Raw genomic sequence first — 24,511 nt, forward strand, 5'->3', positions numbered from 1 at the left:
TCCCACTGTCCAAAGATGTACTGGCTGGTAGGTGAATTGGTTATTGTAGATTGTTCTGGGATTAGGCTAGGGTTAAATCAGAGGCTGCTGGATGCCACGGCTCGAAGGGGCGGTTCCGTGCTGCATTTCAATAAGTAAATAGATAAATCATGGATATCCTAGAGCGGTGCTAGGAAGTTTGTGAATCCTGTTGAATTTTCTCTTATTCTGCATAAATATGATCTAAAATGTGGTCAGATCTTCACGTAAGCCCTAAAATTAGATAAAAAGAACCCAATTAAATTAATAACACAAAAACATCAGACTTGTTCATTTACTTATTGAAAAAACTGATCCAATGTTGTATTTGTTGGACAAGGTATGTGAACCTCCGGGGTAATGCCTTCTACAAAAGCTATTTGGAGTCAGGTGTTCCAATCAATGAGATGAGACTGGAGGTCCCCTGCTCTATAGAAAAAGACACATGGTCAGGTTACTGACAAAGCCTGCTCTTCTCTAGAAAGATCTGTTTATGTGCACCATGTCTTAAACAAAACAACTTTCAGAGGAACTTAGAAGAAGAATTGTCGAGATGCATGAAGCTGGAAAAGGCTACAAAAGCATTTCTAAACACCTGAGTGTTCATCAGTGCACAGTCAGAGAAACTGTCCACAAATGGAGGAAACTCAGTACTATTGCTACTCTCCCTAGGAGTGGGCATCCTGCAAGGATCACACAAAGAGCACAGCATGCAATGCTGAAGGAAGTGCAAAATAAGCCAAGGATAACAGCAAAAGACCTGCAGAAATCTCTAGAACTTGCTAAAGTCTCTGTTCATGTGTCCACTACAAGAAAAACACTGAACAAGAATGGTGTTCATGGAAGAACACCATAGAGGAAACCACCGCTCTCCAAAAAGAAAGATTGCTGCACATCTCAAGTTTGCAAAAGATCACCTGGATGTTCTACAGTGCCTCTGGGGCAATGTTCTGTGGACAGATGAAACAAAAGTTGAGCTTTTTGGCAGAAATGCACATTGCTATACTTAGAGGAAAAAGGGCTCAGCACACCAACACCAAAACTTCATCCCAACTGTGAAGCATGGTAGAAGGAGCATCATAGTTTGGGGCTGCTTTGCTGCCTCGGAGCCTGGACAGCTTGTAATCTTTGAGGGAACAATGAATTCAAAACTGTATCAAGACATTTTACAAGAGAATGTCAGGGTAGCAGTCCATCACCTGAAGCTTAATAGAAGTTGGATATGGCAACAAGACAATGATCTGAAAGACAAGAGTAAATCAACAGAATGGTTTAAAAAGAAGAAAATTTATGTTTTGAAATGGCCAAGTTAAAGTCCTGACCTTAATCCTATCGAAATGTTGTGGAAGGACCTGAAGCAAGCAGTTCACGCTGGAAAGCCCACCAACATCACAGAGTTGAAGCAGTTTTGTAGGGAGGAAAGACCTGAAATTCCTCCAAGCCGTGATAACAGTTACCAGAAACATTGAAGTTACTGCTGTACAAGGGGGTTACACCTGTTACTGAAAGCAGATTCACATACTTTTTCCAACAAATACACGTAATATTGGATCATTTTTCTCAATAAATAAATGAACAAGTATAATATTCACAAACAAGAGAAAATCTGCAGATGCTGGAAATCTGAGCAACACACACAAAATGCTGGAGGAACTCAGCAGGCCAGGCAGCATCCAGGAAAAGAGTACAGTCAACATTTTGGACCAAAGCACTTCAGCAGAACCATAATGTTCTTTGTGTTATTTATATATTTGGGTTCTCTTTATCTAGTTTTAGGACCTTCGCGAAGATCTGATCACATTTTAGGTCATAGTTATGCAGAAATAGAGAAAATTTTGCAGAGTTCACAAACTTTCTAGCACCACTGTATGTTCTGCTGAAGATTATGGGTATGCTATTCTCTACTGAATGTAGTGAGCATGCTGAACATCGTGGGCATTGGTTTCAAAGTACAAAGTTCAAATAAATTTATTATCGAAGTACATATATGTCACCATGTGATTCATTTTCTTGCTGCCATACACAGTAAATCCAAGAATCATAATAGAATCATTGAACCACTACACCCAACAAGATGGCCAACCAATGTGTAAAAGACAACAATATGTGCAAATACAAAAGAAAAAAAGGAAACAATAAATACCGAGAACATGAGATGAAGACTCCTTGAAAGTGAGTCCAGAGGTTGTGGGAACAGTTCAGTGATGGTTGAGGGGTAATACCTGTTCCTGAACCTCAAGGTGTGAGTCCTGAGATTCTTGCTCCTTCTTCATGTTGTCAGGAGTGGGAAGAGAGCATGAGCTGGGTGGTGGGGGTCTCTGATGATAGATGCTACTTTCCTCCGACAGCACTCCGTGTATTTGTGTTCAATGGTCGGGAGGGCTTTACCGGTGATGGATTGAGCTGTATCCATTACTTTTTATAGGATTTTCTGTGCAAGGGCATTGGTGTTTCAGAATTTGTCAGAGCTTTAGATGTCATGCAGTATCTTTGCAAATTTCTGTTGAACATTGTAGGCTTGGCATGTCCTGCTGAACATTGTGTGAATGCTATGCTCTGCTGAATGTAATAGCCATGCTACATTCTGCTGGAACGGAGTGGGCTTGCTATGTTGGCGCTGGATATTGTGATGACACTTGCAGGCTGTCCCCGTACATCCTTAGGTCCTGTTGATTGTCAACGCAAACAACAGATTTCACACCATGAAATAATGTAATTTGATAATTAATGTGATAAACAAATGTGTTACAATTACTTTAAAACAAGCCAAAACCACTGAGAGGCCAAGCCTGTGTGACACACTTCCAAAATGAAGAAGATCCAAAACTGAAAAAGGTTCTTTATTATGAAACCAGCAAAGACAAATGATCTTGTAGTGATAAAAAAACACTGAAACTAAATTAGCAATATAACTTCCAAATTAGCAAAGTAACTAAATTAGCAGTCAAACTAACGTATTTAAGCAAAGTTAGTGATCTAGTTAGTGTTCCAATAACATCCCAATTAGTGTACCTAAGCAGTTGAACTAAATTAGCGATCAACAAAAAAAAATCACTCCAGCTGCCTCTCTCAAATAGACTAAACTAAACTAACAAAGCATGAATACATAACTATACTCATTTGCTTCTACCATGTTCCAACCCACCTGACAGATTGCCATAATAAATGTGCCAGCAAATATAATACAGACGGAAAGTAGATACATGGCTCCTACGAAAATAATCTGAATCTGAAAATAGAGTTTGAACCTCTACCCTGTCTATATTTTTTATAATTTAATGTACCTCTAACAGGTCACTGCTCAGCCTCCTTCCTGTCAGGGATGGAAAACGTACCCAGCCTACCCAATCTCCAACCACAACCAATTATAATAATCCAGGTAACATTCTGTTAAATCTCCTTTGCATTCTCTCCAACAAAGCTATATCCTTTCTATAGTGTAAAAACCAGAATTGCATCCAATATTCCAAATGAAGTCCAACCAGTATTTTGCAAAGTTGCAAAATGGTGTCCCAACATTTATATTCTACGGTCCAAACTATGATGGCAGGCATACTATATGACATCTTAACAACTCCATCTATCTCTGTTGCCACTTTCTGGGAACAATTTGGTCTCCTCAAGGTCTCTCTGTTTATCAACCTTCCCTATTACCCTTTAGTACTGAGGTAAAGGAGCCTCAGGACCCATACCACCAGGTTCAGGAACAGTTATTACCCCTCAACCATCATATTCTAGAACCAGTGGGGATAACTTCACTCGCCCCATCACTACACGTTGCATCCTTTTCAGGGCGGTTTGTCCACCTTTGGTCCCCACCTGGCACTCAGCTCTCACCTGTGGCTCTCCATAGCTGTTTGCATGCGACAGCGGCCACACCCCGGGCAACGGCTTCGACAAGCCGGCTAAACCAGGTGAGGGTAGCCGATGGGTCTCAAACCCTCGGTGTGATAGGGAGTTGTCTATCCCAGCATGTGAAGACAGACTCCGGCGGATTGAGCGGACGAGACCTATGGAAGGTCCAACGGTCAAGAAGGCGGTCTCTGCAAGCGTCGTGGAATGTGTAGAGCAGGACAAGACACAGAAGATGTTGAATTGAAATGAACAACATGGATTTTGGGCTACTGATCATGATAATCACCATGAAGTTTCCCTATCACGCACCATTTTAAAAATAAACTTATGTTTATTATTTCAATTCATAATTCAAGTTAATTAAAATGTTGCCTACAATGTAAGCTGGAAAGTTTCCCATCTTGTCCAGGCATGCTTGGGCAGGCTTAGGTGGTGTGGCTGCTGCATGGCAGGACAGGTTTTAGTAATAATTATTGGGTTCAAGACTATAAGGATGGAATTTGCTATCACCAGGCACAAAAATTTCTATGAAAGATTTTGATATTTGAGACAGATGCTTCCCAGAATAACTGAAGCCAAGATTAAGGAAAGCATTTTTGTTGGTCCACAAATCAAACAGGTCATTAATGACAGGCAATTTGAAGAATTTCTAGTGGGACCAGAGAAAATCAAATAAAAGACATTCAAGGAAGTTGTTGAAATTTTTCCCAGCATCTACAGAGCACCAAACTACATGTAGCTGGTTGAAAGCGTGCTTCAAGCATATAAAACCATGAAATGTGACATGTCACTAAAGATTCATTTTCTGCATTCCCATTTAGACTTCTTCCCTGCAAATCTTGGTGCTGTTAGTGACGAGCATGGTGAAAGGTTTCACCAGGACATCGTGGTCACGGAGGAAAGTTACCAGGGCAACTGGAATCCATCAATGCTGGCGAATTATTGTTGAACAATTAATCGAGAAGCCTCAGACACTGAGTACAAATGAAAATCATTAACAAAATATTTTTAACTTAGTTGAACTATTGCAAAGCATCAGCACCATTATGCAATTAAACACGTTATATTCAATAAAAGTTAATTTGTTGTTTCTCCAAATTCCTATGTGATACAAATAGTCTGAAATTATATTTAGTTCATCTTCAAGCAGTCTATCATAAACAAAAAGAAATTCTGAGGAAGGGCAACACTTTTGAAAAAATTTGTTGTCTAGTGTTATTTGTCCTTGTGGGTGCAGTCTTTCATTGATTCTATTATATTTCTTGTATTTTCTGAGTATGCCTGCAAGGATATGAATCTCAGGATTGCATATGGTGACATATATGTACTTTGATAATAAATTAACTTTGAACTTTTAATTATCTGTTTAGCATCATCGCTAAAAAGGATAGTCACATTGACTCAGAGCAGGCTCAAGGAGAATGTAGCCTGGTCCTGCTGCTATTACTTATGGTCATGATTTAAAGTTAAAACAATAAAGATTAGTTTTATTTGTTACATGTATATCAAAACATCAAAGCATAGAGTGAAGTGTGTAATTTGCATCGATGACCAGCACAGTCCGAGGATGTGCTGGAGGCAGCCCGCAAGAGCTGCCATGCTTCCACACTAACATAGCAAGCCCACAATTTACTAACCCTAATCCATACGTCTTTGGAAGGCGGGAGAAAACTGGAGCACCCAGAGAAAACTCACGTAGTAATGGGGAGAACAAACAAACTCCTTCAGACAGTGTTGAAAACTGAACACTAATTGCTGGCACTGTAAAGCGTTACACCTACCGTTTTGTTACCATACATTTTGTTTTAAAATCCCCACCTTCCTGGAGAAAACATCTTCTTCTTATCCATCCTACTCAGATAATTACGATCTCCCCGCTCTACTCTCCCGAACGCAAGAAAACAGCAAGAGTATGTCTCTAGGCAATATTCTGTATGCGGTGGAGACTACGCTGACTGGTTGCATCACAGCCTGGTATGAAACACCAATACCCTTGAATGGAAAATCCAACAAAAAGAAGTGGATACAGCCCAGTCCATCACAGGTAAAGCTCCAAGCACATCTACACAGAGCGATGTCACAAGTAAGAAGCATCCATCATCAAGGATACCCACCATAATTTCTTTATTATTATTATATGTTTTTTTTCTTTTTGTATTTACATAGTTTCTTCTCTTTTGCACATTGATTGTTTGCCTGTCTTCTTGTGTCCGGTCTTTTATTGATTCTATTGAGTTTCTTTGTATTTACTGTGAATAGTAACACAACTCTTTACAGCGCCAGCATCCCGGGTTCAATTCCCTACGCTGTCTGTAAGGAGTTTGCAGGTTCACCCCGTGACTGCATGGGTTTCCTCCAAGTGCTCCGGTTTCCTCCCACAGTCTAAACACTTACCTTTTGGGAGGGTAATTGATCGATGTAAATTGTCCCGTGATTAGGTGAGGGATAAATTGGAGGTTGCTGGGCGGTGTAGTTTCGTGCTATATCTCAATAAGTAAAATAAATGAACTAAGTTTAATTCATACCTGAAAATACCTTTTCAAAGTCATGTTCATGTAGTTCTCACCCGGGATTAGAATGGCATAAGGTTTCAGCAGGACCTGGAATGGGTCAGTGTAACCTTTAACCTCTATCTCCATGGCAATAATATTACTGACAGATGCCGAAATGGCTTTTAGAGATCTTTCTAAGTTATTTTTCCTGAAATTTAAAAAGAAAAGTGAGATTTTAGCTTGGATCAAGGGAATTTTCTGTGAGGATGTGATTTATTTGACATTGAAACATTGAGCCTCTATACCTCCCTCTGCAATTGGATCCTCAACTTCCTAACCGAAAGACCACAATCTGTGCAGATTGGTGATAACATATCCTCCTCGCTGATGATCAACACTGGCGCATCTCAGGGGTGTGTGCTTAGCCCACTGCTCTGCTCTCTGTGTACACATGACTGTGTGGCTAGGCATAGCTCAAATGCCATCTATAAATCTGCTGATGATACAACCATTGTTGGTAGAATCTCAGGTGGTGACGAGAGGGCGTACAGGAGTGAGATATGCCAACTAGTGGAGTGGTGCCACAGCAACAACCTGGCACTCAGCGTCAGTAAGACAAATGAGCTGATTGTGGACTTCAGGAAGGATAAGATGAAGGAACACATACCAATTCTCATAGAGGGATCGGAAGTGGAGAGAGTGAGCAGCTTCAAGTTCCTGCGTGTCATGATCTCTGAGGATCTAAACTGGTCCCATCATATCGATGCAGTCATAAAGAAGGCAAGACAGCAGCTATACTTTATTAGGGGTTTAAAGTGATTTGGCATGTCAACAAATACACTCAAAAACTTCTATAGTTGTACCGTGGAGGGCATTCTGACAGGCTGCATCACCGTCTGGTATGGAGGGGCTACAGCACAGGACCGGAAGAAGCTGCAGAAGGTTGTAAATCTATTCAGCTCCATCTTGGGTACTAGCCTACAAAGTACCCAGGACATCTTCAGGGAGCAGTGTCTCAGAAAGATGGCATCCATTATTAAGGACCTCCAGCACCCAGGGCATGCCCTTTTCTCACTGTTACCATCAGGTAGGAGATACAGAAGCCCAAAGGCACACACTCAGTGATTCAGGAACAGCTTCTTCCCCTCTGCCATCTGATTCCTAAATGGACATTGAATCTTTGGACACTACCTCACTTTTTAAAAAATATACGGTATTTCTGTTTTTGCATGTTTTTTAACCTATTCAATATACGTAATTGATTTAGTTGTTTATTTATTATTTTTTTTCTTTGTGCTAGATTATGTATTGCATTGAACTGCTGGGGCTAAGTTAACAAATTTCACATCACATGCCGGTGATAATAAACCTGATTCTGATTCTGAACATAGTAGAGGCTAGCCTATTAGCCCTTTGAGCCTATCATTGTATCCACCCAAATCAACTTTCATGCAACCCTTTCAAATTCACAGTATCAACACTATCCCTTATTGTTTTCCCTCTTGTACTCATCCTATTAAATGCTGAGCCCCAGAAGATCCCTTTGACTTCAGGTCCAAATGGTGCAAGCGTGGGAGTGCTGGGATGAATCTCTTGGAAGTGACTTACCTAGGATCAGCGTCACATTCATTGCCATTTGCGGATTCAGGAACATCACGCAGGACAAGGTAAAACACACTGTGGTATTCTTTCAGCTGTGGAAGGAAATAAGAGCAGTGAAAATGGAGATTGAACAGAAGACACGAAGGTTTGTCATTGCTGCAAACTGAGAAGACCATTCAACATTCCTGCTTCAGATGATCTTTCTAAAACATTACTGAGATTGTATTATTTATCTTGTCAAATACAAGTGGGCATAGTTTTGTGAGAGGGGGCAAGTTAAAAGATTTACAAGATAAATTTATTTTACACAGAGAACGATAGATATCTGAAATGTGCTGCCAGAGGTGGTGGTGGAAGCCAATATGATACTGAGGATAAGGCCTGTTACAAAGGGAAACAGCTTCTTTCCCCAGGCCGTAAGACTACTGACTTCCCTGCCACCACCCAGGTCTCACCACGTATGAAGAACCAGAAGCGTTAAACTGTTTACTTTTTAACTTGTGTCATAAATTCACCTTATTATATGTTAATTTATCTGTGATAGTATTATTTTATGTGTAGTGTGTGAGTTATATGTACTGTGTTGTGCTCCTTGTTTCAGAGGAATATTGCTTCATTTCGTGGTATATATGTGTACAGTCGAAAGACAATAAACAAACTTGAATTTATAGTGTTTAAGAGGCAGTTAGGCAGGGAACAAAGGGATATGCAAACAGAAGCACAGTTTAAATTGGCATCGTGGTTGGCACAGACATTGTGGATGAAGCACATCCTGTGCTGTACCGTTCTACGCCCTATGTTGTTCTTGCAGTCAAATCCACAGTTCAACGCCTCATGTGAAAGATGGCATTCTCTGGAATGTCTATCTAGACTATGAAATAACTCCTAGCCTTCTGCCTCAATGGGGAGAGCTGATGTCATTGGCAAAGCAATACAATTGGTGGAATGGAAGGTGTCGCGTACCCCGTGAGGGGTTGAAGAACCAGCAGAAATGGAAAACACCTTGGAGTCTGGTATTGTTGTTAACTAATGCTATTTTATTAGTTACGACGCGATACAGTAATATAAATTCAGATAAATCAAACAGGTTAGCAAAGGTTATACAAGTGTGGAAATATATAAAAACCAAGCTTCTTCAAGCCTGGGGGTAAATGTCTTACGATGATGAGTAAAGTTCAGTTCAGTTCGTGGTATTTAGTTGAGTAGTGATGGAGAGAGAGGTGTTGTGGTTGTTCGAGTTAGCCGATACCATCGATTCTTCCCGTTGTCCTCCGAAATCCTTTAGAAGTCACCGAATGTGACCACAACAAGGGGACCGTTTTCTGTGGTGGAGTTATCAACCCAGGCGAGAATTGGACACACTAATAACTTCTCACCAGTCACCCCTTTTCTACACTGCGAGAGCCACTGATCGATTCTCCTGATCGATCCTCCAAAAACCACCTTTCATGGGCACAACAAAGCTCATCCAGTGTCCAAAACCATGTGTGTCTAACAACCAGCTGACCTTGTATTTATCGCACCATGCTGAACACCAGGTGTCCATCAAGTAGCTCCTCCCTTCTCTCTGTAGGAACTCAGAAGCTGGCAGTGTCCTTGCAGAAATTCCAAACAAACCGTGAGCAGTCTTCGCCTCTCTCTCTCTCTTAATAACAAGGTGTTTGTGCTGTATATCCCTCTCTCTTTATAAAAGCACAGTCCGTAAGGGATAATTCAGGATCCCGTCACAAAGGGCAGAATGACAAATTGAGAGAGATTGCATACAAACCAACAGCAAGAGCTGGAAAACAGAGAAGAACAAATAATGGGCAGGATTTCTTTACCTTCCTTATTGGAATGAGCAGGAATCAATAAATGATATGCTCATTTTGGGGGCATACCTTTAAGGTGTCTGGAAGAAGGTTAAGGAGAGGATGGGGGTGGGGATGTCTGAGATAGCCTTTCTACACAGAGAGTGCATGGAATGCCCTGCTAAGGACAGTGGTGGAGGCAGATACATTAGAGACATTTAAAGGACTCTTAGATAGGAACAAGGATGATAGAAAATTTGACAAATCCTGGAATCATTTTTGTGAACCTCCTTTGAACTCTCTCCAGTTTTGGCATATCCTTTCTAAGATAAGGGGCCCAAAACTGCTCACAATAATCTTGCCAATCTGCCACTGCTTTACCCATGCTAGAACTTTTCCTGTAATACCATGGACTTGTAGCTTGTGAAGCAGCCTCATATGTAGCAGCTTGTCAAAAGCCTTCTGAAAATCCAAGATTGGCAAGAGGTAAAGATTGGGAATAAATGGAGCCTTTTTGGCTGGCTGCGAGTTCCACATGTGTTTGTGTTGAGACAGATTCTTTTTTACATTATATGTGAATGATTTGATGACAAAATTGATGGCTTTGTTGCAAAGTTTGCAGATGATATGAAGATAGGTGGAGGGGCAGGTAGTTTGGAGGAAGTAGAGAGGCTACAGAAGAACTTAAATAGATTAGGAAAGTGGACAAAGAAATGGCAGATGGAATGCAGTGCTGGGAAGTGTATGGTCATGAATTTTGGTAGATGAAATGAAATGGTTTCTAAATGGAGAGAAAATACAAAAAGCTGAGGTGCAAAGGGACTTGGGAGTCCGTGTTCAGGATTCCCTAAGGGTTAATTTGCAGGTCGAGTCTGTGGTGAGGAAGGCAAATGCAATGTTAGTATTCATATCAAGAGGACTAGAATTTAAAAGAAAGGATGTAATGTTGAGACTTTATAAAGCACTGGTGAGGCATCACTTGCAGAACTGTGAGCATTTCTGGGCCCCTTATCTTAGAAAGGATGTGCCGAAACTGGAAGGGGTTCAAAGGAGGTTCATGAAAATGATTCCAGCATTGAAAGGCTTCTCATATGAAGAGCATTTGATGGCTCTGGGCCTGTATTCACTAGAATTCAGAAGAAAGAGGAGTGGCTTTATTGAAACCTAGCGAATGGTGAAAGGTCTTGATAGAGAGGACGAGAACAGGATCTTTCTAGTGGTGGGGGAGTCTAAGACCAGAAGACAGAGCCTCGGAATAGAGGAACATCCTTTTAGAACGGAGATGAGAGGGAATTTCTTTAGCCAGACTGTGGTGAATCTGTGGAATTCTTTGCCATTGACAGCTGTGGATGCTATGCCTTTATATATATTTAAGGCAGAGGTCAACAGAGTATTGATTGGTCAGGGTATGAAGGTATACGTGGAGAAGGCAGGAGATTGGGGCTGAGAGGAAAATTGGATCACCCATGATGAAATGGAGGAGCAGTCTTAATGAGCAAAATGGCCTAATTCTACTCCTATATCTTATGGTCTTATGGACCCCACAACTCTTGTTCTCAGTATTTTTCATTACTTATTTATTTATTATTATTACTTTTGTATTTGCAATGTGTCTTTTTCACTTTGGTTGTTTGTAAGTCTTCACGTGTAGATTTGCACTGATTTTATTGTATTTTTCTTCTCTACTGTGAATATCAGCAAGACAGGTTACTGACATTGCTGTGTTTAGAGGAAGAAGGCACTGCACACCAACACCAATCTTCATCCCAACTATGAAGTAGATGGAAGCAGCATTATGGTTTGGGGCTGCTTTAGGACCTGGACAGTTTGCAATTGTTGAGGGAACAATGAATTCAAAATTGTATCAAAACACTTACATCAGATTTGGGAACAGCTTCTTTCCAACTGTGATAAGACTGCTGAACGGATCCTAACCCGGATCTGGGCCGTAACCTCCAAATATCCAGACCTGCCTCTTGGTTTTTTTGCACTACCTTACTTTCCACTTTTCTATTTTCTATTTATGATTTATAATTTAAATTTTTAATATTTACTAATTTTTACTATTTTAAATATTTTTAATATTTGTAATCCAGGGAGTGCGAAGCGCAGAATCAAGTATCGCTGTGATAATTGTACGTTCTAGTATCAATTGTTTGGCGACAATAAAGTATAAAGTACAGGAGAATGTCAGGGTAGCAGTCCATCACCTGAAGCTTAATAGAAATTGAATAATGTAACAAGACTATGATCCGAAAGACAAGAGTAAATCAACAACAAAATAGCTTAAAAAGAAGAAAGTTCATGTTTTGGAATGGCCGAGTTAAAGTCCTGACCTTAATCCTATAGAAATGTTGTGGAAGAATCTGAAGCAAGCAGTTCGTGCAAGAAAGCCCACCAGCATCCCAGAGTTGAAGCAGTTTTTTTAAGGAGGAATGGCCTAAAATTTCTCCAAACCGATGTGCAGGACTGATCAGTTACCAGAAACGTCTGGTTGAAGTTATTGCTGTACAAGGGGGTCACACCAGTTACTGAAAGCAACAGTTCACATACTTGTTCCAACAAATACAAGTAATATTGGATTAATTTTCTCAATAAATAAATAAGTAAATATAATAGAAGTGGGCACGTGGCCAAGTAGTTAAGGCACTGGACTAGTGATCTGAAGGTCGCTAGTTTGAGCCCCAGCCGAGGCAATGTGTTGTGTCCTTGAGCAAGGCACTTAATCGCACAGTGCTCTGCGACGACACTGGTGCCAAGCTGTATGGGTCCTAATGCCCTTCCCTTGGACAACATTGGTGTCGTGGAGAGGGGAGACTTGCAGCATGGGCAACTGCTGGTCTTCCATACAACCTTGCCCAGGCCTGTGCCCTGGAGAGTGAAGACTTTCCAGGCGCAGATCCATGGTCTCGCAAGACTAACAGATGCCTTTATTAAGTATAATACAACATAGAAAACCTATAGCACAATACAGGCCCTTCGGCCTGTAATGCTGTGCTTACTTTAGGATGTTCTTTATAATGTTTTTTTTGACTTATTTATTCAATTGAGTTCTCTTTTATCTAAATTTAGGACTTATGTAAAGATCTGATCACATTTAGGTCATATTCATGTAGAAATAGAGAAAATTCTACAGGATTCACAAACTTTCTCACACCACTGTATGACGATAATATAGACTCAGTAGTCACTTTATTAGGTACACCTCTTTTCCTGCTCATTTCAGCCAATCTTTGGCAGCAACTCAATACATAATAGCATGCAGACATAGTCAAGAGGTTCAGTTGTTGTTCAGACTGAAAATCACAATGAGCTAGAAATATGATCTGAGTGACTTTGTCTATGGAATGATCGTTGGTGACAGACGGGTTGGTTCCATGAAACTGTTGAGCTCCTGGAATCTTCAAGCACAACAGTCTCTGGAGTTTACAGAGAATGGCGTGAAGACAAGATGTACATAATAAAGTGTCACTGAGTGTATACGTACCTTGATAATAAATTTACTTTCAACTTTCGTAGTCTACCTGTAGAAGAACACTATTGCCACCCTGAAACATTTTTTTAATGATGTTTCCAATCCCTACAATCTAATTTTCGGAGGAAAGCCACAGTGATCAGGGAAATGGTGGCAAGGCTAGTATTACAACAGACAGCAATTTGGAAAGCTTAGATCTACAGGCAAACAAATCTCACCTCTTGCGGGAAATAAGTGATGATAAACTCGTGGTCATGGTGGGGCTCCAAGTCCCCATCCTCCGGGCAGATGTGAAAAGCTGATGTTAGGTCTGGATTGTATTCCAGGTTAGTGTGATCAATCGACTCTCCAGGAATAGCACACATCAGATTTGGTTTCAGTATTTGCCAACAAAAGGGAAGATTCACATGACTGCAAACAAGGGGAGAATACAGGATCTATAAAATCTTTGTGTAAGCAAATAGAACTCTCTTTGTTGTTGTGAGATGATTTAGTAACACTAAATCACCTGATCCAAAACAAATCCCGTGACAATGATATCAGGATACTCACCTATACTGACAAGGTATGCAAACTTAAAAGGAATTCTTCACCATTTAAACAATGCCTGACTTCTGCGGGCCAGTGTGTCAGGTTTTTATCATGCAAGTTTTAAGTGGATTGCCGGGCAGGTTTTATAGTGAGAGGACATTCAGCTCTTTTTAGATTCCTAGTCATAGAGCACTACAGCATAGGAACCAGCCCTCTGTCCCATCTAGTCCATGATGATGTTATTCTGCCTTGTCCCATCAACCTGCCATATCCCTCGATATCCTCCCCATCCACCTACTTATCCAAATTTCTCTTACGTGCTGAAATCAAAACAGCATCCACCACTTCCACTGGCAACTTGTTTCACACTCACATCATCCCCAGAGTGAAGAATTTCACCCTCAGGTTCCCCTTAAATATGTCACCTTTTACCCTTAACCTTTGACCTCTAGTTCTAGACTCACCCAACCTCAGTGGAAAAAGCCTGCTTGCATATATCGTATCTGTTATGTTTTATAACTCCAGAAATGATTCAAAAGAAGGACACAGGAACCTGGGATAACGTGATCTGGCAGTGTGTACCAGACGTTCTTACCAATACCATGAGGCTAACTTCAGAAGGACAGCAGTGAGTTAAGTCTGCAGTTTACCACCTGCTTCTCAAGAGCAATTATGTGTGGGCATTAGAAAAGGACATTATATTCTGTTACCATATTTCCCTGTAAGGGGCAATTCATCCTTCTAAGTCTACGTCAGCTCTCAGAGCAAACCCATCAATCGCATTCTCCGCTTTATTTCTCTGTAACCCATTCTCTCGTGTACTACCATCAACTTACCACTACACCCCAAGTCCCCACATTAAAAAGGGTGGGTATACAAAGGACGAGGAAGGAGAACTGATGGCAGAGCTGTATAAGCCTAGCCTCAAGGTGGTGTTGTATCGCTGCATTGGTCTGTAAATGAGTGGCTTTGATGGGCACATCTCAGCAGTAGCCACAAACAATTGAGATAAATTGTAATGGGTCAATTTACACTCGAATCTCTTCAGAATAATTCCAGGCTAATATACTACTTAATAAGGTGGAACCTGCCAACTTCTGTCTCACAATCCTGCTCACTTATTTATACTGGCTTGCATGTATCCAGGACAAAGTGCACAGGAAAAATCACTGTGGACACTACCCACCCTGCAAACTGCCTCTTCCAAAAGATTCCATCTTAGAAGTTTCTTCCCTCAGATAATTAATCTGATCAACCATTCCAGCTAGCTATCCCATTCCCCTCTATCTATTACCCCCATCACTGCACTGTAAAACACTTTAAACCACTTCTTATAAACACTTTTTACAATGTAAATACATGCTGGTATTTACGTACTTAATGCACATTTTATTTCATACCAGTACTTCTAACTTTATTTTATATATTCTTTATTATGTACTATTGTTGAATGTTGTTTTTTGTTGCATGTTGCGTGTGGACCAACAGTGACATAAGTAAATATTTATTGCGAATAAGGTTTATGACTATAAGACATAGGAGCAGAATTAGGCCATTTGGCTCATGGAGTCTGTTCCACCATTCCATCATGGCTGACTTATTATCCCTCTCAACAACATTCTCCTGCCTTCTCCCCATAACCTTTGATGTCCTTACTAATAAAGAACCTATCAACCTCCACTTTAAATATACCCAATGACTTGGCCTCCATAGTCGTCTGTGGCATCAGGTTGAACCTTGATCCTTGATCCTGTCTTCCCACTAAGATCTCAATCTTGATGCAGGTTTTTGCCTCTACAGATGTTGCTTGACCCACTGAGTTTTCCAGCAACTAGTTTAATTGCTCCAGATTCTGTAGTCTGCAGTCTCTTGTGTCTCAGTTCTCTCTTGCTGCTACAACCAAGGAGTCTCTAGTAGTACAGGGACCAAGCTTCCCAACATCTAACCACTCTATACAAGGTAAAACCACAGTACTTACGTAGCATTGCGGAGGGTGAGCACCTTCTGAGAATAAACGTGTGGGTTTGTTGCTTCAAAGCAAACAAAATGCTCTGCTGTTATGTCTCTGCATTCTCCTAGGGCAGGCGTGCTTTCCCCACCACTGATGGAGATGAAATGTAAAGCAACCTGCTGGCCGGTGCCTGTGGTAACAAAAGGAATTAAGCAGAGGAATAACATGCGCTTGATCCAGCTACACGATTATGTGTTTCTCATGGCTACACTAATCAAGTTGGAGGTCTCACTGCCTACCACATCTCTTGAGGTCCAGTGGGTCACGTTTGGAGAATGCAGATCAGGTGATTGTTCCTGAGTCCCAGAATGTTTTGAAGGCCCTTTGAAATACGCTGTCTAGAGGCCTTCAAAGTGTTTTTGAATGTCTCTGTCCCCGAAAATGCCTTGGGTAGCACAGTAGCATAATAGTTGGCACAATGTTTACAGCAGCCAGCTGCAAGATCTAGGGTCAATTCCCACCACTGTCCGTAAAGAGTGTGTATGCTCTTCCTGTGACCGTGTGGGTTTCCTCTGGATGCTCTGCTTTCCTCCCATATTCCAAAGACATACAGTTAGGGTTAGTGAGTGGTGAGCAGGCTAAGCTGGCACCAGAAATATGGCAACACTTGTGTGCTTCCCCATGCAATTCTCGCTGATTTGATTTGAAGCAAAAGACACATTTCAATGTACATGTGACAAATAATGCTATACTTTATCTAAGGATCTTTAATCTTTAGATCTTCAAATGGATTTGGAATAAAAATTACGAAATACAAAAAGACAATACACACAGTTATTTTCCCAGGGTTGGGAAATCATGAATTGGGGAACATAGGTTTAATATGAGTGGGGAGAAATTTAATTGGAGCCTGAAAAGTATATTTTTCGTCCGGAGAGAGGCTAGTATATGAAATGAGCTACTAGAGGAAGCGGATGAAGAAGGTGCATTAACAACATTTAAAAAAAACACTTGGATGGGAAAGGTTTGGAGGGCCAAATATGGGCATATGGAACAGTTCAGATGGAAACTTTGGTTGGCATGGCAAAGAGGAATAATAGAAATACTTGCACATATTTTTTCCATCAACTCAGTTACCCCATGCAAATAAATGGGATTGTGTAACCTATGCCAGCTATCTGCAAAGTTGAGAGATTGGATACCACAAACCTCCAGCTTGCTCTATCTTCCTGTAGCATCATACAGATGTGGAAATCAGATACAGGTTGACCCACATACATAGAACGTACGTGCCAAACATGGTGTCTGCCCACACGTGCTCTATGCCCCTCCATTCCTTGCCTATACATGCACCTATCTAAATGAGTCAAATGTTGTTATTATATCTGCCTCCACTCTCCCCCCGGCACTGCAACCCCATTCATTTCAATGCAGTGACTGAGCTGATGGAAAAGGTATACTCTTCCTTGATGTCACTACCCTCCATGTCCTTTTCCGTGGTGAATAGAAATGCAAAGTAATCAGTACCTGTTGCCTGACTGGCTGTGTCACAACCACGGGATTCGGCAATTGAGCTCGTGAGTATGCACGTCAGCTAATTATTATTTCATTGTGATAGTATTTAACTCCATTCATTCCGTCGTAGTGTCTGTCCATAGTGTATGCTTGGATACAGCATAGCAACGTTTCGCTGTCTGTTTGCAGTCGGCCTTGCCTGAGAAATTGGACTGTTGAGTCAACTGACTCTGAAGACTAGCGGTATTCGTTTTAGTCTTAGTTCTCTTCAGCCACAGTGTAGACTTTGTTTTCCATTTGAGGGTTTTAGTTAACAGCCCTGTCTGGCCTAGAGTTTATTCTTTTCTTTTTCCTTTAACGCTGTTCGCATTAAAGTCTGTGAGCTATTGACCCACTTCAGTGTCTCTCACTCCGCACTTGGGCCATGTCCGAACTTCGTGTTCATGGTTTGATGTTTGATGTTTCCTTTCTTCTGCCTCTCTCCCTTCTTGAAGATTGGAGTGACATTTGCAATTTTCCAGTCTTCTGGGGCCATTCCAGAATTTAGTGATTCTTGAAAGATCATTACCAATACCTCCACGGTGCCCTCGTCTGCTCCTAATAGGTTTGGGTTTGATGTGGGATTGGTAGTCTACGTCAAGCTGACCATTTAACATTTTGTAAAAACAGGTCAGGCGGTGTGCTTCACGTCTGTCTTGGAGAGAGTTCCACTTTAATGAATTTAAAAGTTCAGTAACACTCGCTTCTCTCTCATAGGTATTTGTTGATTGGCAAAAGGGATATGAGAGGATCATGGGACAGGAGGCCTAGGGAGAAAGAAAAGGGGGAAGGGGGAAAAGCCCAAAGGATGGGCAAGGGATGTAGTGAGAGGGATCTCCCCCTCCTCCTCCTCCTCCCACTTTCAAATCCCTTACTAGCTCTTCTTTCAGTTAGTCCTGACGAAGGGTCTCAGCCTGAAACGTCGACTGTTCCTCTTCCTACAGATGCTGCCTGACCTGCTGCGTTCACCAGCAACTTTTAAGTGTGTTGCTTGAAATTCCAGTATCTGCAGATTTCCTCGTGTTTAGGTATGTACTTCCTTTTTTCTTATTTAATTCTTGAAAGAATAGAGGGTATGTCTGCAGGGCAAGTGTCCTGCTCTGGATGTCAGATGTGTGATTTCCAGGAGACTTCCAGCCTCCCCGATGGCCACATCTGCACCAGGTGCATGAAGATGCAGGTCTTTAGAGACCGTGTTAGGAAACTGGAGCTAAGGTTCGATGACCTTCGGCTTGTTAGGGAAAATGAGGAGGTGATGGATAGGAGCTACAGGGAGGTAGTCACCCGAAGGCTATAGTAGACAGATAAATGAGTGACTGTCAAGAGAGGAAAGGGAAAACATCAGATTCTAGAGAGCACCCCATGGCCATCCCCCTCAATAATAAGTACTCCACTTTGAGTAATGTTGAAGGGGACGACCTACCTGGGGGAAGCAACAGCAGCCATGCCTCTAGCACTGAGTCTAGCCCTGTGGCTCAGAAGGGTAGGGAACTGAAGAGAATTGTAGTAGTAATAGGGGACTCTATTGTCAGGGGGACAGATAGGTGATTCTGTGGATGCAAAAAAGAAACACAGATGGTAGTTTGCCTCCCAGGCGCCAAGTTCCACCATGTTTCTGAACACGTACACAATATTCTGAAAACAAAGGGTGAGCAGCCAGAAGTTGTAGTACACATTGGTACCAACGACATCAGTAGAAAAAGGGAAGAGGTTCTGAAAACAGAATACGGGGAGTTAGGAAGGAAGTTAAGAAGCAGGACCTCAGGGATAGTAGTCTTGGAATTGCTGCCTGTGCCACGCAACAGTGAGGATAGGAATAGAATGAGATGGTAGATAAATGCTTGGTTGAAGAACTGGAGCAGGGGTCAGGGATTCAGATTTCTGAATAATTGGGACCTCTTCTGTGGTAGGTGTGAACTGTACAAAAACGACGGGTTGCACTTGAATCCAAGGGGGACCAACATCCTTGTGGGCAGGTTTACTGGAGCTGTCAAGAGTGATTTAAACTAATATGGCAAGTGTCTTGGCCCGAAACATCAACTGTACCTCTTCCTAGAGATGATGCCTGGCCTGCTGCGTTCACCAGCAACTTTTATGTGTGTTGCTTGAAATTCCAGCATCTGCAGATTTCCTCGTGTTTGCGTTTTTAAATATGAGGGCAAGCTAGCCAATAATACAAAGCAGGATACTGAAAATTATATAAAGAGTAAAAGGGAAGTGAGAGTTGATTTTGGACACTGGAAAATGATTCTGGTGAAAGTAGTAATGGGGGAAAAGAAATGGTGGATGAATTTAATAAATACTTTACATCAGTCTTCTGAATGAGGTTGCTGAAGAGATAGCAGATGATCTTTCAAGAATCATTTAATTCTGGCATGGTCCTGGAGGACTGGAAAATTGCAAGTATCGCTACATTCTTTAAGAAGGGAGGAAGGCAAAAGAAAGGAAATTATAGGCCAGTTAGCCTAACCCTAACCATAATGCAAGCTTCAAATATCTAGGAAACACCATCTCCAGTGACGGATCACTTGACTAAGATCCGTGCTATGATCTCCAGAAAGCAAGCCAGGCACTCGGGAAACTCCGTGTCAAAGCTCTGGAGCACAAGGACATTCAGCTTTCAACCAAGCTCAAGGTGTACGAGGCTGTGGTCCTCACCTCTCTCCTGTATGGCTGAGAGACCTGGACCCTGTACCGCAGGCACATCAAACAGCTGGAGCAGTTTCACATGCGTTCTCTGCAGTCAACCATGAGGGTTCGATGGCAGGACCGAATCACCAACCAGGAAGTCCTTGACAGAGCCAACAGCACAATCATTGAGGCAAGGATCCTCCAGGCCCAGCTACGCTGGACTGGCCATGTAATCCGCATGGGTGAAACAAACAATCCCTAGGCAGCTCCTCCATGGTGAGTTTGAGAATGGCAGTCGCAATCAGGGCCGCCCCAAAAAAAGATTCAAAGACAATCTGAAATCGCACATCAAATGGGCAGACCTCCAGACTCGACAACTTGAGGAATCCGCAGCCGACAGGGCTGTGCGGCGCGCCCTGACCAGAAAAGCTGCACCTGACTTTGAGGATGACCGAAATCAGCGCCTTGCAGCAGCACGAGACCAACGCTACAAAGCTGTGTATACACCTGTTCTAACAACTGCCATTCCATGTCCAACCTGCAACCGCATGGGTGCTTCGGCCTTCGGTCTCCAAAGCCACAAGCGTGTCCACAGATGAGTGCACAATGTTTAGTCTTCCTCGGACCCCGAGAGACAACTACCAGCCTAGCCTCAGTGGTTGGGCAAGTATTGGAATCTATTATTAAGGATGAGGTTTCAGGGTACTTGGAGACTAATGATAAAATAAGTCAAAATCAGCATGGTTTCTGTAAAGGAAAAACTTGCTGCCAAATCGGTTAGAGTCCCTCGAGGAAGTAACAAGCAGGGTGAACAAAGGAGAGGTAATGGATGTCGTTTACTTGGATTTTCAGAAGGTATTTGATAAAGTGCCACACATGAGGCTGCTTAACAAAATAAAATCCTATGGGGTTACAGGAAAGATATTCGCATGGATAGAGGAATGGCTGACAGGCAGGAGGCAGCGAGTGGGAATAAAAGGGACCTTTCCTGGTTGGCTGCCAGTGACTAGTGGTGTTCCTCAGGGGTCAGTATTGGGACTGCTACTTTTCACATTGTTTGTCAATGATTTGGATCAGGGAATTGATAGCTTTGTGGCAAAGTTTGCGTATGATACGAAGATAGGTGGAGGAGTAGGTAGTGCTGAGGAAGCAATACAATTTCAGCAGGATTTAGATAAATTTGAAGAATGGGCAAAAAAGTGTCAGATGGAATACAGTGTTGGGAAATGTATGAAAATGCATTTTGGTAAAAGAGCAGTGGAGCAAACTATTTTCTAATTGGGGAGAAAGTTCAAACATCAGAGGTGCAGAGGGACTTAGTTCTCATGCAAGACTCCCAGAAGGTTAATTTACAGGTTGAGTCTCTGGTAAAGAAGGCAAATGCAATGTTGATATTTATTTCAAAGGAATAGAATATAAAGGCAAGGAGATAATGCTGAGCCTTTGTAAGACACTAGTCAGGCCACACATGGAGTATCGTCAATGGTTTTAGGCCCCATTATCTCACAAAGGATTTGTTGTCATTGGAGAGAGTCCAGAGAAGGTTCATGGGGGTGATACCGCGAATGAAGGGATTAACATATGAGGAGTGTTTGGCACTTTTGGGCCTGTACTCACTGGAATTTAGAAGAACACGGGGGGGAATCTCATTGAAACCTACCAAGTGTTGAGAGGACTAGATAAAGTGAATGCGGAGAGGATGTTTCCTATGGTGGGGGTGTCCAGAACTAGAGGGCACAGCCTCAGAACTGAGGGGCAACCCTTTAGAATAGAAGTAAGGAGAAACTTTTTTTTAGCCAGAGACTAGTGAATCTGTGGAATGGTCTGCTACAGAATGCTGTGGAGGCCAAGAACATGGGTATATCTAACACAAAAATTGATAGTTTCCTAATTAGTCAGGGCATCAAAGGATAAGGCAAGAAGACAGATGTATGGGGTTGTGTGTGATGGAATGGCAGAGCAAACTCGATGGGCTGAATGGCCTAATTCTGCTCCTATTTGATGGTCTTATGGTCTTACGGTCAAGGCGAGAAACAAACATAAAAAATATAAAATAAATGAAAAAGATGGTTTCATGATTTATCCACATGTCAATTAAAGGAGCATTGTACACAGGTACCAGCTTGATGTCCCATTCCCTTCTCTATCTCACAGAAGGGTATTAAATCATACAAGGATATGGTTCCACAGATAAATTCTAAGCATTTACTAATTTCTGCACAGATAAAACTAACCAACATTTTCTATTAATTGTCTACAACCTAACCCATTCTCCAGTAAATGCTGCACAATCTAACATATCCCTTTGTGGACTTAATACAGATAATTCCATTCTAGCATTGACTCCTTCCAATCTAATACATTCTACAATAAAATCTTCTCCTTCACAAACATGTACAGTATAATCCATTCCTCTTTTTAATAGATTGCATGGAAACTTTTTTTATTCCTTTTCAGGAATAAAGGTTAGTATATACAGTATATTGCCATTGATATTCATCCTTATGGCTACTCATCCTTCTAGAGATATCATACTTTTAACTAACTCTCACAACAAACCGAATAGGTCAGAGATTAAAAATTAAAATTAAAGATAAACTTTATTTGTCATATGTACAGAAAAATGCATCATTTTAGTCAACGACCAACATAGCTTGAGGATGTGCTGGGGCAGTCTGCAAGTGGCACCCACATGACATGGCCATAACTCACTAACCCTAACCTGTACGTCTTTAGAACTTTGGAGGAAACTGGAGCACCATGAAGAAACCCACCTGGTCAGGAGAGAAGGTGCAAACTCCTTGTGGCAGGAATTGAACCCCAATCACTGGTGCTGTAAAATGTTACGCTGGCCACTACAATACCATGCTGCCATCGTACGTATTGTGCAAAACTGAGGTGATGCTAAATGGCCCTAATAAAATTAAATGGCAGTACAGCCACTTCAAAAAAAAAGCATTACTTATTCAGCAGTAAAATGTTACTGATCACCAATTCCGAGATGTCTTCCTTTGGTTACCTGTTAGTACAAAGTCTTTCACTTGGCAGTTGTCACAAACCATGGTAACAGTTTGGAAGAAAGTTTCTGCAGTAGTTGGAAGGAAAGCAATCTACAAATATAAAAAAAAGTAGATAAATCATCATTTCCAAACATCCAGAAATTTATGCATCTGTCCTTCACACAAACACCCAGAATTTTAAAAATGTATTCAGACATACTTAACACCATGTCCTATGGCGCAATGTCAGAACAGGTGATTAAAGCTTGGTCAATGAAGTAGCAACTTTGTGAAGGAGATCATTCCAGAGTTTGGTGCTTAAAGGACTAAAAGGCTTAAAGTACTGATAGTTTTCAATTCAATGATGAAAATTAGGGATGGGTTAGTCATAGACATAGAGCACTATAGCGCTAGATTTGGCCCAAATAACCTGTGCCAACCTGTTATTCTGCTTAGTTCCATCTACCCACACCCGTATCACAACCATCCACACTACTCCCATCCAACCCACATCCCGCACTTCTCTTTCAACACTTTCGCTACCCTCTGAATGAAGAAGTTCTCCCTTAGGTTCCCTTTAAATCTTTCATCTTTCACCCTAAACCTATGACCTCTAGATCTAGCCTCAGCCAAGCTGAGGGAGAAAGCCTGCTTACATTCAATTCATCCTCACTATTTTGTATGCCCCTTTTGAATTTCCCCTCATTCTCCTATGCTCCTGGGAATAAAGTCTTAACCTATTTGACCTTTCCCTATAACTCAGGCCCTCAAGTCCCCACAACATGCTTGTAAATTTCCTCTGCACTCTTTCAACCTTATTGATATCTTTCATGTAGGTAGCTGACCAGAATTGCATACTAAACTCCAAATTCAGCCTCACCAATGTCTTATACAACAAAATTGAGTAGACTAGAGGTTGGAAGTTATAGAGTTGGAACTGGGTGGCACAAATTCAAGGACAAATTCAAATAAGTCAGTTCTAATGAAGGGCTTTGGCCCAAAATATCAACTGTGGATTTTCCTCATTCATGCTGCCTGACCTGCTGAGTTCCTCCAACATTTTGAGTGGGTTGCTTATATTAATTAGTGACGGATAAGAATGACTGTGAGTTGATAAGTAACTATAGAGCACAAAAGCACAGAAACAGACCTTGCAGCACATCTAGTCCAGGCCAATCAGTTTTCCTGCCCAGTCCTACCTACCCACACTGAACCCTCTATGCTCCCTCCCATCCATGTACTTATCCAAAGTTCTCTCACGTTTGTAATTGAACCTGCATCCATCACTTCTCACTGGCAGCTCAGTCCACACTCACACTGCCTTCTTAGTGAAGAAGTTAGTTTGCTGACAACACAAAGATTGGTGGAGTTGTAGACAGCAAGGATGGTTACTTAAGAAGTCAGCTTGAAAATTGGGTAGAACAGTGGCAAATAGAATTTAGTCCAGACAAGTGTGATGTAATGCAATTTGAATCATCTAATTCTGGCAAGACATATATGAAACAGGAACCTTAGAGGTATCAGTGTATAAAGAGACCATGGGATACAGGTTCATAGCTCCCTGAAAGTGGCCGCACAGGTAGATAGTATTACTGAAGAAAGCACTTAGCTTG

The 24,511-nt window shown here is 41.6% G+C and overlaps 1 protein-coding gene across 1 annotated transcript in view; it reads right to left on the reverse strand.

Annotated features, from left to right (window-relative positions):
• dlec1 (DLEC1 cilia and flagella associated protein) overlaps positions 1-24,511 on the reverse strand; it is a 202,899-nt gene that overhangs the window by 108,627 nt on the left and 69,761 nt on the right. The window contains exons 15-19 of the mRNA XM_063042432.1: positions 22,919-23,009; positions 15,742-15,904; positions 13,451-13,643; positions 7,974-8,059; positions 6,399-6,573 (exon numbers count right to left, since the gene is read on the reverse strand). Coding sequence (XP_062898502.1) covers positions 6,399-6,573; positions 7,974-8,059; positions 13,451-13,643; positions 15,742-15,904; positions 22,919-23,009 — 708 coding nt within the window. The remainder of the gene's footprint in view (positions 1-6,398; positions 6,574-7,973; positions 8,060-13,450; positions 13,644-15,741; positions 15,905-22,918; positions 23,010-24,511) is intronic.

Source organism: Mobula hypostoma, chromosome 3 (assembly GCF_963921235.1).
Source record: "Mobula hypostoma chromosome 3, sMobHyp1.1, whole genome shotgun sequence".
Classification (NCBI taxonomy): domain Eukaryota; kingdom Metazoa; phylum Chordata; class Chondrichthyes; order Myliobatiformes; family Myliobatidae; genus Mobula; species Mobula hypostoma.